Source organism: Oncorhynchus mykiss, chromosome 3 (genome assembly GCF_057628025.1).
Source record: "Oncorhynchus mykiss isolate SJ-2025 chromosome 3, ASM5762802v1, whole genome shotgun sequence".
Classification (NCBI taxonomy): domain Eukaryota; kingdom Metazoa; phylum Chordata; class Actinopteri; order Salmoniformes; family Salmonidae; genus Oncorhynchus; species Oncorhynchus mykiss.
Genome location: NC_143024.1, coordinates 13,485,120 through 13,503,360, shown reverse-complemented (window position 1 = coordinate 13,503,360; position 18,241 = coordinate 13,485,120). Strand labels below are relative to the sequence as shown.

Sequence of the window (18,241 nt, the reverse complement as noted above, 5' to 3'; positions counted from 1 at the left end):
CATTTTGACAGATAAGTAATATATAACTGAAATGGTGACCTGGTGTGTATGAATTAAAATCACTTACATTTTGACAGATAAGTAATATATAACTGAAATGGTGACCTGGTGTGTATGAATTAATATCACTTACATTTTGACAGATAAGTAATATATAACTGAAATGGTGACCTGGTGTGTATGAAGTATGAATTAATATCACTTACATTTTGACAGATAAGTAATATATAACTGAAATGGTGACCTGGTGTGTATGAATTAATATCACTTACATTTTGACAGATAAGTCATATATAACTGAAATGGTGACTTGGTGTGTATGAATTAATATCACTTACATTTTGACAGATAAGTAATATATAACTGAAATGGTGACCTGGTGTGTATGAAGTATGAATTAATATCACTTACATTTTGACAGATAAGTAATATATTACTGAAATGGTGACCTGGTGTGTATGAATTAATATCACTTACATTTTGACAGATAAGTAATATATAACTGAAATGGTGACCTGGTGTGTATGAATTAATATCACTTACATTTAGACAGATAAGTAATATATAACTGAAATGGTGACCTGGTGTGTATGAATTAATATCACTTACATTTAGACAGATAAGTAATATATAACTGAAATGGTGACCTGGTGTGTATGAAGTATGAATTAATATCACTTACATTTTGACAGATAAGTAATATATAACTGAAATGGTGACCTGGTGTGTATGAATTAAAATCACTTACATTTTGACAGATAACTAATATATAACTGAAATTGTGACCTGGTGTGTATGAATTAATATCACTTACATTTTGACAGATAAGTAATATATAACTGAAATTGTGACCTGGTGTGTATGAAGTATGAATTAATATCACTTACATTTTGACAGATAAGTAATATATAACTGAAATGGTGACCTGGTGTGTATGAATTAATATCACTTACATTTTGACAGATAAGTAATATATAACTGAAATGGTGACCTGGTGTGTATGAATTAATATCACTTACATTTTGACAGATAAGTAATATATAACTGAAATGGTGACCTGGTGTGTATGAAGTAATATCACTTACATTTTGACAGATAAGTAATATATAACTGAAATGGTGACCTGGTGTGTATGAAGTATGAATTAATATCACTTACATTTTGACAGATAAGTAATATATAACTGAAATGGTGACCTGGTGTGTATGAAGTATGAATTAATATCACTTACATTTTGACAGATAAGTAATATATGACTATTTTCAATGATTTGTCAACTAAAGTAGTTAATTGAGAAGAAGATCAATTATTTATGTTGTGAATCACGTCTTGTAAGAGTAGCAGGGATAGTGAGCAGTAAGGGTCTGTGTCTTGCATTGTGGGTAGTGTAATAATGTGACAAGATACTACGAGTAGTGTCATGCGGTTCACTTTGGTCTCTAACATGTCACATCCGTTCAGTTAAAGATAAATGAGAATATTTGGGTTCCGTTAGGGACGACCATTGACCCTAATACAAAAGTCTGTTCATGATTGAAACGACTTGATTTACCATGGCAATAACACTTTAATTACATAGGCCTAGATCACATTCTCTGTACAGACAGATTGTATCCACAGAGGAAACCCTTCAGTTAAAAGACCTGAAGCTGAAATTCATCTGAAACTCCCAATCCTAACTCCCCAATTTATAAGCAATGAATCCTGTCCTTGAACCCTATATATGATTGAATCCTGCCCTTGAACCCTATATATGATTGAATCCTGTCCTTGAACCCTATATATGATTGAATCCTGTCCTTGAACCCTAAATATGATTGAATCCTGTCCTTGAACCTTATATATGATTGAATCTTGTCCTATAATTTCCTGGCTGTGTGTTTTCTGTTGACTTACTCTTGTTGACATTTTTAGTTTGACTTTCTCTCCTCTGTTTATTTAAGCTGGTTTCAACTGGGAGTTGCATTGTATGGTCTTTAGTCTTTATCTGTTGGCGTTGGCAACGGGGAAGCTCAGGATGTCTATCCTGTTTCTGTTCTGTATTACAGGTGAATGTTATGACTGCATACATTCTGGCTTAAAATAGAAGAACAAATAAATATACAGTATGTCATAAAAGTGAGTACACCCCTCACATTTTTGTAAATATGAGGATATCTTTTCATGTGACAACACTGAAGAATTGACACTTTGCTACAATGTAAAGTAGTGAGTGTACAGCTTGTATAACCGTGTAAATTTGCTGTCCTCTCAAAATAACTCAACACACAGCCATTAATGTCTAAACCGCTGGCAACAAAAGGGAGTACACCCTTAAGTGAAAATTTTGTGTGGCCACCATCATTTTCCAGCACTCTTAACCCTCTTGGGCATGGAGTTCACCAGAGCTTCACAGATTGCCACTGGAGTCCTCTTCCACTCCTCCACGACGACATCACGGAGCTGGTCGATGTTAGAGACCATGCACTCCAACTTCCGTTTGAGGATGTCCCGCAGATGCTCAATAGGGTTTAGGTCTGGAGACATGCTTGGCCAGTCCATCACCTTTACCCTCAGCTTCTTTAGCAAGGCAGTGGTCGTCTTGGAGGTGTGTTTGGGGTCGTTATCATGTTGAAATACTGCCCTGCGGCCCAGTCTCCGAAGGGAGGGGATCATGCTCTGCTTCAGTATGTCACAGTACATGTTGGCATTCATGGTTCCCTCAATGAACTGTAGTCCCAGACCATGACACTCCCACCACCATGCTTGACTGTAGGCAAGACACACTTGTCTTTGTACTCCTCACCTGGTTGCCGCCACACACGCTTGACACCATCTGAACCAAATAAGTTTATCTTGGTCTCATCAGACCACAGGACATGGTTCCAGTAATCAATGTCCTTAGTCTGCTTGTCTTCAGCAAACTGTTTGCGGGCTTTCTTGTGCATCATCTTTAGAATAGGCTTCCTTCTGGGACGACAGCCATGCAGACCAATTTGATGCAGTGTACGGCGTATGGTCTGAGCACTGACAGGCTGACCCCCCACCCCTTCAACCTCTGCAGCAATGCTGGCAGCACTCATACGTCTATTTCCCAAAGACAACCACTGGATATGACGCTGAGCACGTGCACTCAGCTTCTTTGGTCGACCATGGTGAGGCCTGTTCTGAGTGGAACCTGTCCAGTTAAACCGCTGTATGGTCTTGGCCACCGTGCTGCAGCTCAGTTTCAGGGTCTTGGCAATCGTCTTATAGCCCAGGCCATCTTTATATAGAGCAACAATTCTTTTTTTCCGATCCTCAGAGAGTTCTTTGCCATGAGGTGCCATGTTGAGCTTCCAGTGACCAGTCAGTATGAGGGAGTGTGAGAGCGATGACACCAAATTTAACACACCTGCTCCCCATTCACACCTGAAACCTTGTAACACTAATGAGTCACATGACACCGGGGAGGGAAAATGGCTAATTGGGCCCAATTTGGACATTTTCACTTAGGGGTGTACTCCCTTTTGTTGCCAGTGGTTTAGACATTAATGGCTGTGTGTTGAGTTATTTTGAGGGGACAGCAAATTTACACTGTTATACAAGCTGTACACTCACTACTTTACATTGTTGCAAAGTGTCATTTCTTCAGTGTTGTCACATGAAAAGATATACTCAAATATTTACAAAAATGTGAGGGGTGTACTCACTTTTGTGATATACTGTATAATATACTGTATGTACCTCCTTCCTAATACATTTACAGTCCTAAAGCAAGAAGATGTTCTGTATAGTTTTAAACAATGGCTGTTACATTATAACTAGTGAAATATCTTGTCATTGAAGTGATTTCTAGTTCATCTGTTGTTGACACCAGAGAGACAACAGTCTTATTCAATATCCTGGTAATATTCCATCCAGATAGTGGACCAGTGACATGTTACTGGACCAGCATCAAGTGTAGATTAATTATGGAGCTGTGACACTTCATTTATACATGGGAAGACGACATCTCACTGGGCAAAACATCAAGTGATTGATGGATAAAACTCTGGGATTAATTGGCCGATCTAATTTCTCCCGCACTGAAATGGAAGTCCGGGCCGATCCCAGATTAGGCTGACCAAGTCAAAACTTTGCCATGCGAGGGCGGAGGCACAAAGAGTGCTGTAAAACACCAGAGTGGAGAATACACTGAAGTCAATTGCCCGCACTGACTGAAACTTTAGATTGATTTATAAAAGGGATTCTGTGACTCTGACCAACGCTTGAATGTGCACTTTAAAAGGGGCAATGGCTGAGATCCTATATTACATTTTAAGCACTATGGGACGGCTTCCCAGACACAGTTTAGGTCCAGTAATGGACTAACAATACATCTCAACAGAGAATCTACATTGAAAGTCTTTTTTTGTCCAGGACTATATAGGCTTAATCGCTGTCTGGGAAAAAGGCCCTACATGGTGGTAAATGTACAGTAACAGTCAACACCAACTCCTCATTCTGTACTGAGGAAACAAGAAATTGTTACTATGTATTTTCATATACACGTAAAAAGAGGGATGGATATCACTCCTCCAGCTTGCAGGGGCAGTATTCTTTCCTTCTCTGTCAGACTGGTCAGCAGCATGAGAGACAGAGTTCATGTGTCATGTGTTGCTGCCATGCTGTGTTGTTGTCTTAGGTCTCTATTTATGTAGTGTTTTGGTGTCTTAGGTCTCTCTTTATGTGGTGTTGTGGTGTCTTAGCTCTCTCTTTATGTAGTGTTGTGGTGTCTTAGGTCTATCTTTATGTAGTGTTGTGGTGTCGTAGATCTCTTTATGTAATGTTGTGGTGTCTTAGGTCTCTTTATGTGGTGTTGTGGTGTCTTAGCTCTCTCTTTATCAAGTGTTGTGGTGCCTTAGCTCTCTCTTTATGTGGTGTTGTGGTGTCTTAGCTCTCTCTTTATGTAGTGTTGTGGTGTCTTAGGTCTCTCTTTATGTAATGTTGTGGTGTCTTAGGTCTCTCTTTATGTAGTGTTGTGGTGTCTTAGGTCTCTCTTTATGAAGTATTGTGGTGTCTTAGGTCTCTCTTTATGTAGTGTTGTGGTGTCTTAGGTCTCTCTTTATGTAGTGTTGTGGTGTCTTAGGTCTCTCTTTATGTAGTGTTGTGGTGTCTTAGGTCTCTCTTTATGAAGTGTTGTGGTGTCTTAGGTCTCTCTTTATGAAGTGTTGTGGTGTCTTAGGTCTCTCTTTATGAAGTGTTGTGGTGTCTTAGGTCTCTCTTTATGAAGTGTTGTGGTGTCTTAGGTCTCTCTGTATGTGGTGTTGTGGTGTCTTAGGTCTCTCTTTATGTAGTGTTGTGGTGTCTTAGGTCTATCTTTATGTAGTGTTGTGGTGTCTTAGGTCTCTCTTTATGTAGTGTTATGGTGTCTTAGGTCTATCTTTATGTAGTGTTGTGGTGTCTTAGGTCTCTCTTTATGAAGTGTTGTGGTGTCTTAGGTCTCTCTTTATGAAGTGTTGTGGTGTCTTAGGTCTCTCTGTATGTGGTGTTGTGGTGTCTTAGGTCTCTCTTTATGTAGTGTTGTGGTGTCTTAGGTCTCTCTTTATGAAGTGTTGTGGTGTCTTAGGTCTCTCTTTATGAAGTGTTGTGGTGTCTTAGGTCTCTCTTTATGTGGTGTTGTGGTGTCTTAGGTCTCTCTTTATGAAGTGTTGTGGTGTCTTAGGTCTCTCTTTATGAAGTGTTGTGGTCTCTTAGGTCTCTCTTTATGAAGTGTTGTGGTGTCTTAGGTCTCTCTTTATGAAGTGTTGTGGTGTCTTAGGTCTCTCTTTATGTAGTGTTGTGGTTTCTTAGGTCTCTCTTTATGTAGTGTTGTGGTGTCTTAGGTCTCTCTTTATGAAGTGTTGTGGTGTCTTAGGTCTCTCTTTATGAAGTGTTGTGGTGTCTTAGGTCTCTCTTTATGAAGTGTTGTGGTGTCTTAGGTCTCTCTGTATGTGGTGTTGTGGTGTCTTAGGTCTCTCTTTATGTAGTGTTGTGGTGTCTTAGGTCTATCTTTATGTAGTGTTGTGGTGTCTTAGGTCTCTCTTTATGTAGTGTTGTGGTTTCTTAGGTCTATCTTTATGTAGTGTTGTGGTGTCTTAGGTCTCTCTTTATGAAGTGTTGTGGTGTCTTAGGTCTCTCTTTATGAAGTGTTGTGGTGTCTTAGGTCTCTCTGTATGTGGTGTTGTGGTGTCTTAGGTCTCTCTTTATGTAGTGTTGTGGTGTCTTAGGTCTCTCTTTATGAAGTGTTGTGGTGTCTTAGGTCTCTCTTTATGAAGTGTTGTGGTGTCTTAGGTCTCTCTTTATGTGGTGTTGTGGTGTCTTAGGTCTCTCTTTATGAAGTGTTGTGGTGTCTTAGGTCTCTCTTTATGAAGTGTTGTGGTGTCTTAGGTCTCTCTTTATGAAGTGTTGTGGTCTCTTAGGTCTCTCTTTATGAAGTGTTGTGGTGTCTTAGGTCTCTCTTTATGTAGTGTTGTGGTGTCTTAGGTCTCTCTTTATGTAGTGTTTTGGTGTCTTAGGTCTCTCTTTATGTGGTGTTGTGGTGTCTTAGGTCTCTCTTTATGTAGTGTTGTGGTGTCTTAGGTCTCTCTTTATGTAGTGTTGTGGTGTCTTAGGTCTCTCTTTATGTAGTGTTGTGGTGTCTTAGGTCTCTCTTTATGAAGTGTTGTGGTGTCTTAGGTCTCTCTTTATGAAGTGTTGTGGTGTCTTAGGTCTCTCTTTATGAAGTGTTGTGGTGTCTTAGGTCTCTCTGTATGTGGTGTTGTGGTGTCTTAGGTCTCTCTTTATGTAGTGTTGTGGTGTCTTAGGTCTATCTTTATGTAGTGTTGTGGTGTCTTAGGTCTCTCTTTATGTAGTGTTGTGGTGTCTTAGGTCTATCTTTATGTAGTGTTGTGGTGTCTTAGGTCTCTCTTTATGAAGTGTTGTGGTGTCTTAGGTCTCTCTTTATGAAGTGTTGTGGTGTCTTAGGTCTCTCTGTATGTGGTGTTGTGGTGTCTTAGGTCTCTCTTTATGTAGTGTTGTGGTGTCTTAGGTCTCTCTTTATGAAGTGTTGTGGTGTCTTAGGTCTCTCTTTATGAAGTGTTGTGGTGTCTTAGGTCTCTCTTTATGTGGTGTTGTGGTGTCTTAGGTCTCTCTTTATGAAGTGTTGTGGTGTCTTAGGTCTCTCTTTATGAAGTGTTGTGGTGTCTTAGGTCTCTCTTTATTAAGTGTTGTGGTCTCTTAGGTCTCTCTTTATGAAGTGTTGTGGTGTCTTAGGTCTCTCTTTATGTAGTGTTGTGGTGTCTTAGGTCTCTCTTTATGTAGTGTTGTGGTTTCTTAGGTCTCTCTTTATGAAGTGTTGTGGTGTCTTAGGTCTCTCTTTATGTAGTGTTGTGGTGTCTTAGGTCTCTCTTTATGAAGTGTTGTGGTGTCTTAGGTCTCTCTTTATGTAGTGTTGTGGTTTCTTAGGTCTCTCTTTATGTAGTGTTGTGGTGTCTTAGGTCTCTCTTTATGAAGTGTTGTGGTGTCTTAGGTCTCTCTTTATGAAGTGTTGTGGTGTCTTAGGTCTCTCTTTATGAAGTGTTGTGGTCTCTTAGGTCTCTCTTTATGAAGTGTTGTGGTGTCTTAGGTCTCTCTTTATGAAGTGTTGTGGTGTCTTAGGTCTCTCTTTATGACGTGTTGTGGTGTCTTAGGTCTCTCTTTATGAAGTGTTGTGGTCTCTTAGGTCTCTCTTTATGAAGTGTTGTGGTGTCTTAGGTCTCTCTTTATGAAATGTTTTGGTGTCTTAGGTCTCTCTTTATGACGTGTTGTGGTGTCTCTTGTTGTGATGTGTGTTTTGTACTACAGTTTTATTTTTTATTCCAGCGCCAGTCCCAGTAGAAAGCCTTTTGTCTCTTGGTAGGCCGGCATTATAAATCAGAATTTGTTCTTAACAGACTTGCCTTGTTTTAAATAAAAGTTCATAAAACATTTTTTAAAAGAATCCCAGCGTTCAGATCAATTAGGTGGCCATTCAATGTGACGTAACCCAAGACAAAGAGGTCCTGTTTTCCGGGCGAGGTTAAAGCCCGGGTGAGCAGGCAGTAACACAAGGAGGACACCAAATCCAGTCCAGTTATCTGGCTCGTGTCCGACTGTTTCCTAGGAGAAGAGAGGAGGAACATAGAGGAGACATTTAGTATTTATTCCTCACTATTAACATTAAAACATTTTCATCATAGGCAGAGCTAGAACCACAGTGTGTGGTTGAACATAATCTACCGTCCTGAGCTTCCAAAGTCATGACAGTTCTCTGATGTGACAGGCTAGAGAGACTACTGTCAGTCTGGATTTCCACCACAGGCCAGGATGTCTGCCTATTTAGTCATTGACATGTCTACACTTCCTGGGACAATTCCTCTGATTCACTTCCTTGTTTCAATAAAGAAACAGGTTGCTCAATTTATTTAAAAAACAAACAGATTCATCTGTTTAAATAATCAGTTTCCTTTTCAATCAGTTTCCTTCAATCACCAGTCACGTCACCACCATAGACAGGGAGATCTGCTTCATAGGAAACACTTTCACCATGTCTCATTTGAACGTGTACAAATGAAAGCCACGTTTACACCGTAATCTTCTGTCATTCAGGAAGTTCAAACAGAATTGATTGACTCAACCCTGCATCTAACGGTCTGGGCCTTTAGAATAACACCATGTAGGTTATTGTTGTACAGTAATAGTTACTTTGTGGTTTCCCTTCACTAGACATGTTGAAGCCAGGAAGGTAGTGTTGCCTGTACCTGGTGAGCTGTTCTCTAAGATGGCGCTGGCTCTGACACTCCACATTACTGGGAGCAGTGTGATGATGGAGGTAATGGCTGTAACATGCACTCACCTCCTCTCTGGGACGGCACAGATCGTCACGTGTGAGATGTCAACATGCCTGGCTATCACTCTCTTAGTATCATATAGGAAGAGACAGTGATATATTGTCTATTTATTTAGGTCTGAGCTTACATGATTAAATATAGTTTCAGTGGCAGGGTTTTCTTCAGTTAAAGTAAACAGGAAGGAAGAGAAGGTCCTGACGGAGGTACGCAGCTTCCCTTTGTGAAGATGAAACGACGCACCTGACATGTTTCATAATCCGAGGTGTCAGGTTACAGTGTGTGAACCTGTTCTACATTTAAATGATGTCATGTCTCAAGCTCAAGAAATGTGTGAAACATGTCTGTCGCGTTCTGTTTTTTAACCGTGCTCATCTGTAACGCAACTTTCTGCACATGTTGAGAGTAGGTTAGAGTTAATAGTCGATTACAGAGTTAATTAAAATATTGTAATGTACCGAGTCGACCCCTAAATCTGTGACAGATCGTCGGCGCCCGTTGAATAAGACACACAGCTAATCCCCATGACCCTGTTTTGATGTTGGCATTACTGTAAATCACCGTCATTCTACTCATTGACGTCACATGATCAACCACATCAGACAGTGTCTCCTCTGCTCGGCCAGTTAAAGATGACGGCCATTTCCAAACACACAGTATGTGTCCCAAATGGCACCCTATTCCCTATATAGTGCACTACTTCTGACCAGGGCCCATAGTAGGGCACTATCTATTGAATAGGGTGCCATTTAGGAGGGACCCACTGTATTAATAGTACAGATAAATAAATAACGGATAAATAAAACCATTTTTTTAAATAGTACAACTGTAGCTTGTATTTTTGAATACTGTTTCTTTTTCAGGAACAAGATAACATGACTAAAGGATGCAGCCTCTTCCACATACAACACTCATACATACATAATACAACACTCATACAACAACATACAACACTTATACATCATACAATAACATACAACACTTATACATCATACAATAACATACAACACTCATACAACAACATACAACACTTATACGTCATACAATAACATACAACATACAACACTCATACAACACTCATACAACACTCATACAACAACATACAACACTTATACATCATACAATAACATACAACACTTATACATCATACAATAACATACAACATACAACACTCATACAACACTAACATCAACAGCGTTAACATAAACTGTATCTTGTCAAGTGTAAAAAGTAATGCTGCTTGACAAGTTCTTTCTCCTGGTGTCTTCCTTGCACCGACAGTAGAGCAAGAACAGAACAACACACACAGAAACACACAAAACAGGTTGTCTGAGACTGTCAGCACCAAAAACATGGACTGTCTGTGTGAACTGAACACGAACACTGTCTGGAATGTATCTGTTGCCTGCCTACTTATTGTTAACAAGCCAAGGGAGGATTCACCCGAGAGACTTCACCCATAGCAGCGAAACCAGAGGAGCAAAACCCCAAAATGCCCCCAGGCAAAACCAACCTGCAGAAAGAATGGACCAGCACTCTGCCTTTTCAGATTTAGTGAGGCAGCGCATTTTGAGATTAATGAGATATGAGTACTTTTGTTGAGGGAGCCTTTTATACTGTAGCCTTCCCATTCACTGTCACACTCTGTCCCAAATGGCACCCTTTTCCATCTATAGTGCCCTATGGGTCATGGTCAAAAGAAGTGTTCAATTTGGAATGCACACACTGAACATGTGAGTGTTATCTCATTCAGAGAGTAGTGTTATGTCATTCAGAGAGTAGTGTTATCTCACTCAGAGAGTAGTGTTATCCCATTCAGAGAGTAGTGTTATCCCATTCAGAGAGTAGTGTTATCTCGTTCAGAGAGTAGTGTTATCTCTTTCAGAGAGTAGTGTTATCCCATTCAGAGAGTAGTGTTAAATGCACCCACTGATCATGGAGTGAGTGTTATCTCATTCAGAGAGTAGGTGTGTAGGGTTTAGCAGTGTGAACATCAATGTCTGCCTCTGTAGAGGGAAGTGTTCATGTTATATCGTGGCAGGTGCTAAAAATAGCAAGCCTCTTACTATGTCAGACTGAGTTGTTCTCCAGGGCTTGGAGTAAAGGATCAGGTTGGAAGGGTTTGTCAATTATTATGCAACATTTAAGGATTGGTTTCCTGGACACAGATTATGCTTATTCTTGGATTCAAATATTTTAGTCCAGGTCCATGCTTAATCCGTGTCTGGGAAACCAGCCCTACAACATGTTACTGGGTCTTATACTACACAGGAAGTAATTCTACTACATATATTTCATAATGCCATATATTTTTTTTAACACTACAGTTTAAATATAATTAAGCAATAAGGCCCGAGGGGGTGTGGTATATGGCCAATATAACACATCTAAGAGCTGTTCTTAAACATGACGCAACGCGGAGGGCCTGGATACAGCCCTTAGCTGTGGTATATTGGCAATATACCACAAACCCCCAAGGTGCCTTAATGCTATTGCTACCAACGTAATTAGAACAGTAAAAATACATGTTTGAGATACCCATGGTATATGGTCTGATTTACCACGGCTTTTAGCCAATCAGCATCCAGGGTCTTGAACCACCCAGTTTATAATATGTAATAATGTGCACAAAATAAATTCAAAAATGGATTCATTCAACTATATACTGTAACATTGGACCATACAAGCTATGCAATTGACAATAACTTTCCTCTTAAAACAAATTACACTAATTTTCTAAATGCAATTATCAAAGATATCGAGTATTATGCATTGTGCATTAGCCTATGCATTATGCATTGATGGGTGTTTAATTTAAGATTACTATTTTTATCTCCTTAGGGGTAATTCATGGGATTCGTTAGTTATATAATCTTACTAGCTAGTTACCTTAAATCACCCTCATGTATATAAACTGCACACATGAGCGCTATAAGACGTCAAGGAAGTCACGTGAGTCGCGAGCACTGCAGCTGTGGGCAAGAAAAGTTTTGAGAGGGTGGCAACTGGCGAGAATGACGCGTGTCTGTCTTACAGTAGATCAAACACGCATACTAGCAGTCCACAGAGCTGTCCAGAGCAAATCCTGATAAATCCATGTAGTCTATGACAAGATATGATTTAGAATACCTTAAAAAGTCTAACAGTGGAGTATTTTTCAGAGGGAACGTGTAAGTAGCCCTTACATGGTGGATCACTTGGTGGTTACTGGATAGAAAACGTTCCCTCGCGCAAAAGTCCACCTGCGTAATTTTGATTAATGGATTAATGCTTTTAGCGCAAAAGTCAATACTCGCTGCTTTTTGGGTGGTTCGAGGGGGTGACCACCACCACCTCTTGAATGACCCGCTGTGAAGGAATGAGTGATGCCGGACAGATGTAACATCTGGAGTCTGGTGGTACTGTCGGTGTTGGAGATGGGGCTCGGTGCGTCCAGCATCGCCCTCGGGGTGTTCGGCATCATCCGAGTCCGGTCGGTTCACAAGCTGCAGCTGGGGGATGCCTCTCCTATATGGAGCGGAATTTGTGTAAGTCAAATAATTCAAATTTGCAATATTATTACCTCTATTGTTAATAGGAGGGAGGGTATAACTTCTTATTTCCGCCCAGTTTCTCATCTGTGGACTATGTGGGATGGTGTGTGCAAAGAAGAGGTCAGGATTGATTGTAAGTTGATTTTAATACGACGTATTTAACGTGGGTACACTCTTAGAAAAACAAGTGCTATCTAGAACCTAAAAGGGTTATTTGGTTCCAGGTATAACCCTTTTCCACTGAGAGTTCTACCTGGAACCCAAAATGTTTCTCCTATGAGGACAGCCAAAGCCAAACTTTTTTTCTAAGAGCTTTTTTTCTAAGAGTGTACAGTGCATGCAGTGCATTGTTGGGGCTAGAGCTGGCAAGAAAGGCATTTCACTGTACTTGTGCTTGAAACACACCTAGGGCCAGTGATGTAAAATACTTAAGTTAAAATACTTTAAGGTACTACTAAAGTCGTTTTTTGGGGTATCTGTATACTTTACTATTTATATTTGTACCTACAGTTATTTCACTACACTCCTAAATAAAACCATGTCATGTTTACTTCTATACATTTTCCCTGACACCCAAAAGTAGTTTTTACATTTTCAATGCTTAGCAGGATAGAAACATTTTCAAATTCATGCACTTATCAAGAGAACATCCCTGGTCACCCCTACTGTCTCTGATCTGGGGGACTCACTAAACAGAGAACACCCCTGGTCATCCCTACTGCCTCTGATCTGGCAGACTCACTAAACACACTTGCTGCATTTACTGTTGATACTTAAGTATATTTAAAACCAAATACTTTTAGACTTTTACTCAAGTAGTATTTTACTGGGTGACGCACTTTTACTTGAGTCATTTTCTAATAAGGTATCTTTACTTTTACTCAAGTATGACAATTGGGTACTTTTTCCACCACTGCCTAGAGCCAGCTGCATAAGGAACATAAGCGGTCACTTGGGGCCCCAGGCCGCTAGAGAGCTCAGTCAGGATCTCAACTTACTGTTGACAGTTAACTTTACAGTAGTAGAATACACAAGGTGCAGTTCAACATGTGGTTGTGCATCAGCAGTTTTGCTCTTGTTTTGTCAGTCACTCAATTAGCCGTGTCAGCGAAACATTTTTAGATTGGTAAATTAGTCTAGCCAGCCATCTAAACATATAGTAATAATGCCTGAATACCAACCAGGCATGCAGGGCACGTGCTCAGTGGCCCTGACCTGCAGGGGGCCCCCAATTGCTTTGTTAGTCACTCTCACTCAGATATCATTAACATGGCACAAGTCATGGCAAAATGTGTAGAACTGTATGAAATTAACTTTTAAACTGCAAAACTGTCTCTCCACCCCATGGCAAAATGTGTAGAATTGCAAAAAATGTGCTTTAAATCTCTCTTCAGATGATCCTATTTTCAGCCTGCTGTATCTGTGGGTTGATCAGTGGGATCCTAAACTTCCAGTTTGTGCGTGTGGTGGCAAAGCGTCCTGATGCCCTGCCGTCCCTCTACCTGGCCATCATGGTGCTGGCCTGCCTGGGCATCGGAGTGTCCATCCTGTTTACCTGGCTCACCTGTCGTCTGGCCAGCAGCGAACAGCAGAGGATGTACCTGGAGAGAGAGCTGTCCCTGCACCATTCCCATGAGATGAGTGAAAAGGTGAGCTCAGATAAAACATGAACGGAAAACTCAATAATAATATAGAATTGGACAGAGTGAATGGCCTGTCATTTCTGTCACTATGTATTTCTAAAGCAGTGGTTGCCAACTCCGGTCCTCCAGTACCCTCAACTCCGGTTCTCCAGTACCCTCAACTCCGGTCCTCCAGTACCCTCAGCGCTACACATTATTATTGTAGCCCAGACAAGAACACCTGATTCAACTTGTCAACTAATCATCAGGCCCTCAATGAGTTGAATCGGGCATGTTTGTCCGGGGCTACAATAAACATGTGTCCTGACGGGGGTACTGGAGGACTGGAGTTGGGAACCACTGTTCTGAAGAGGGATATGAATGCACCACAGGAGGTTGGTGGAACCTTACTTGGGGAGGATGGGCTCATGGTAATGACTGGAGCAGAATGAGTGGAATGTTATCAAATGCATCAAACTCGTGTTTTCCATGTGTTTGATGCCATTGCATCTGCTCTGTTCCAGACATTATTATGAGCCGTCCTCCCCTCGGCAGCCTCCACTGGAGCGAACCTATCTTTAGTCGCTCTGCATAAGACTGTCTGCTAACTAAAATGATAAAAAGTCCTAATTGAGAAGCTCGTATAACCCTGCTGTACTACTGTTTATTCCAGGAGTTGGCTGAGAGATCTGAGAGAGCAGCCAGCATTCCCCAGATCTCCTTCAATGGAAAGTCCTCACCTCCATTGTCATTAGGCTGAAGCCCAGCTGTGTTACTGTATTCAAAGCATCATGGAGACAATGTTGGTTCCATTCAACACCAACGATTACAGGGGACGTGATCTCTTACAATGAACTAATACACAAAGGAATCAACATACGGCAACACTATGAGAAGGCGCTGTGAGATTTGACAATCGGCTTACTAGTGACGATGTAGGCTGAATGATGCACCTGGATAGTCCCCAGACATGGATTTGGGGGACATGGAAACAGCAGGTAGAGAGGACAAAGCTATGGCACATCCAAAGGCTCAAAAAGAACAACTAAACCACTTGAGATTGTCAGTGTTGAGATGGTGAAAGACATAACTGCTTCAGGGTTTGACTGGTCATAGAGATCATGTCATACAGTGGAAGTTGCTTCCAGTAATATTATTTATTTGAATGATTATTTATGTATTTATTATTTAAATATATGTTTGTTTATTCATAAGCATGAAAATATAATACCATCCCATCTGTGATAGGTTTTTACAATTTAGAGCATTATAATGAATTAAAGGTTTAATGATGGTGTTGGATGACGAGTACGACGGATGATGATGAATGATGATGACTACAATGAATGATGACGACTACAATGGATGATGATGGTGATGACGACTACAATGGATGATGATGGTGATGACGACTACGATGGATGATGATGGTGATGACGACTACGATGGATGATGATGAATGATGACGATGATGACTATGGTGGATGATGTTGAATGATGACTATGGTGGATGATGTTGAATGATGACTATGGTGGATGATGTTGAATGATGACTATGGTGGATGATGTTGAATGATGACTATGGTGGATGATGTTGAATGATGACTATGGTGGATGATGTTGAATGATGACTATGGTGGATGATGTTGAATGATGACTATGATGACTATGGTGGATGATGTTGATGTTGATGACTTTATTGTATCCATTAGGAAATTCATTCTATATGCATTAGTATATTTTGCAGCAGACCACAACCAGTAGGAGGCAGTAGTGATAGTTATATTCCCCCACTAGAGGGAGCACTCCATCTCCTTTTAACTAATTCTCTGTACCAAACGGCACCCTATTCCCTATATAGTGCACTACTTTTGACCAGAGCCCTATGGTCAATAGTGGTGCACTATATAAAGAATTGGGACTCAGAGTTGAATCTTTTAGTCGAACGTTTGAACAGAATAATAAATATGGAAAGTTATGGATACATGAGCAGAGTGTTGCTGACAGATTGAAATTGTAGTCCTACTTCCTGTGTATCCCTGAGCAAAACCCTTAACCTGAAAATATCCAGTCCTATTTATGGGAATGCTGTCCAGAGAAGATAAGCAGAGTATGGAAGGACAAGGAAAAACATTCCATGAATTTACATTCATGTATTCTCTTACCGACTCCCTCATCCCTTGCAAAGTAAGAATACAGATTATGGGGAACGTCCCAAATGGCACCCTATTCCCTACACAGTGCACTACTTTTGACCAGGGCCCATAGGGAGGGTGCCATTTGGGACACGGAGAGACTGTATCCCAGGAAGCTGTGAGAACCACCAGAACTTCCTGTAAAGTGAAACCTGGTCCTTCCATGGCCACCCCTCCTCTCATGGGGACATTGGACAGGGTAAGACCTCCCAAACAAAGCTCCCTTCAAGGTCCTCACCCAGTTCTCTGTCCCAGAAATCTGTTGCCACGGTGAACCAGGTGGGGGTGTGGCAGACTGACTTCTAGGTTTTTACTCTTTCCCCTTTTTGGTGAAAAACTTCAAAATGCTGTTTCACCTGGCTCTAGTCCTAACTGACTGACTGACCAACTGACTGGCTGTTTCACCTGGCTCTAGTCCTAACTGACTGACTGACCAACTGACTGGCTGTTTCACCTGGCTCTAGTCCTAACTGACTGACTGACCAACTGACTGGCTGTTTCACCTGGCTCTAGTCCTGACTGACTGACTGACCAACTGACTGGCTGTTTCACCTGGCTCTAGTCCTAACTGACTGACTGACCAACTGACTGGCTGTTTCACCTGGCTCTAGTCCTAACTGACTGACTGACCAACTGACTGGCTGTTTCACCTGGCTCTAGTAAAAAAACAGGCTATAAAAGTAGCGAGGCTATAAAAGTATTGAGGCTAAATACAGACACCGGTTAGTATGTACATATAGATATGGTTAAAGTGACTATGCATATATGACGAACAGAGAATAGCAGTAGCGTAAAAGAGGGGTTGGTGGGTGGGACACAATGCAGATAGCCCGGTTAGCCAATGTACTGGTTGGTCGGCCCAATTGAGGTAGTATGTACATGAATGTATAGTTAAAGTGACTATGCATATATGATAAACAGAGAGTAGCAGCAGCATAAAAAGAGGGGTTGGGGGGGGCACACAATGCAAATAGTCCGGGTAGCCATTTGATTACCTGTTCAGGAGTCTTATGGCTTGGGGGTAAAAACTGTTGAGAAGTTATTTTGTCCTAAACTTGGCACTCCGGTACCTCTTGCCATGCGGTAGTAGAGAGAACATTCTATGACTGGGGTGGCTGGGGTCTTTGAACATTTTTAGGGCCTTCCTCTGACACCGCCTGGTGTAGAGGTCCTGGATGTCAAGCAGCTTAGCCCCAGTGATGTACTGGGCCATACGCACTACCCTCGTAGTGCCTTGCGGTCAGAGGCCGAGCAATTGCCGTACCAGGCAGTGATGCAACCATGCTCTCAGTATTACAGCTGTAGAACCTTTTGAGGATCTCAGGACCCATGCCAAATCTTTTTAGTTTCCTGAGGGGGAATAGCTTTGTCGTGCCCTTTTCACGACTGCCTTGGTGTGTTTGGACCATTCTAGTTTGTTGTTGATGTGGACGCCAAGGAACTTGAAGCTCTCAACCTGCTCCACTACAGCCCCGTCATTGAGAATGGGGGCTTGCTCGGTCCTCCTATTCCTGTAGTCCACAATCATCTCCTTAGTCTTGGTTACGTTGAGGGATAGGTTGTTATTCTGGCACCACCCGGCCAGGTCTCTGACCTCCTCCCTATAGGCTGTCTCGTAGTTGTCGGTGATCAGGCCTACCACTGTTGTGTCGTCTGCAAACTTAATGATGGTGTTGGAGTCGTGCCTGGCCATGCAGTCATGGGTGAACAGGGAGTACAGGAGGGGACTGAGTATGCACCGCTGGGGAGCTCCAGTGTTGAGGATCAACGTGGAAGATGTGTTGCTACCTACCCTCACCACCTGGGTGTGGCCCGTCAGGAAGTCCAGGATCCAGTTGCAGAGGTAGGTGTTTAGTCCAAGGGTCCTTAGCTTAGTGATGAGCTTTGAGGGTACTATGGTGTTGAACTGTAGTCAATGAATAGAATTCTCACATAAGTGTTCCTTTTGTCCAGGTGGGAAAGGGCTGTGTGGAGTGCAATAGAGATTGCATCATCTATGGGCGGTATGCAAATTGGAGTAGGTCTAGGGTTTCTGGGATAATGGTGTTGATGTGGGCCATTACCAA

General features: G+C 41.5%; 1 protein-coding gene across 1 annotated transcript; it reads left to right on the top strand.

The window, feature by feature from the left end:
* The first annotated feature begins 11,763 nt into the window (after positions 1-11,763).
* Positions 11,764-15,962, top strand: LOC118944471 (transmembrane protein 196-like). The gene is made up of 4 exons (XM_036964001.2): positions 11,764-12,352; positions 12,435-12,491; positions 13,753-14,007; positions 14,654-15,962. The coding sequence occupies exons 1-4, from the start codon at positions 12,191-12,193 to the stop codon at positions 14,738-14,740; spliced, it is 561 nt and encodes a 186-aa protein (XP_036819896.1). The 5' UTR covers positions 11,764-12,190; the 3' UTR covers positions 14,741-15,962.
* The last annotated feature ends 2,279 nt before the right edge of the window (positions 15,963-18,241 follow it).

Bases quoted from the DNA above. Each gene is read 5' to 3' on its own strand.
- LOC118944471 (XM_036964001.2), top strand. From the start codon at position 12,191: ATGCCGGACAGATGTAACATCTGGAGTCTGGTGGTACTGTCGGTGTTG. The intron at 12,353-12,434 runs GTAAGTCAAATA...ATTTCCGCCCAG, and splicing joins CTATATGGAGCGGAATTTGT to TTTCTCATCTGTGGACTATG. The intron at 14,008-14,653 runs GTGAGCTCAGAT...TGTTTATTCCAG, and splicing joins CCCATGAGATGAGTGAAAAG to GAGTTGGCTGAGAGATCTGA.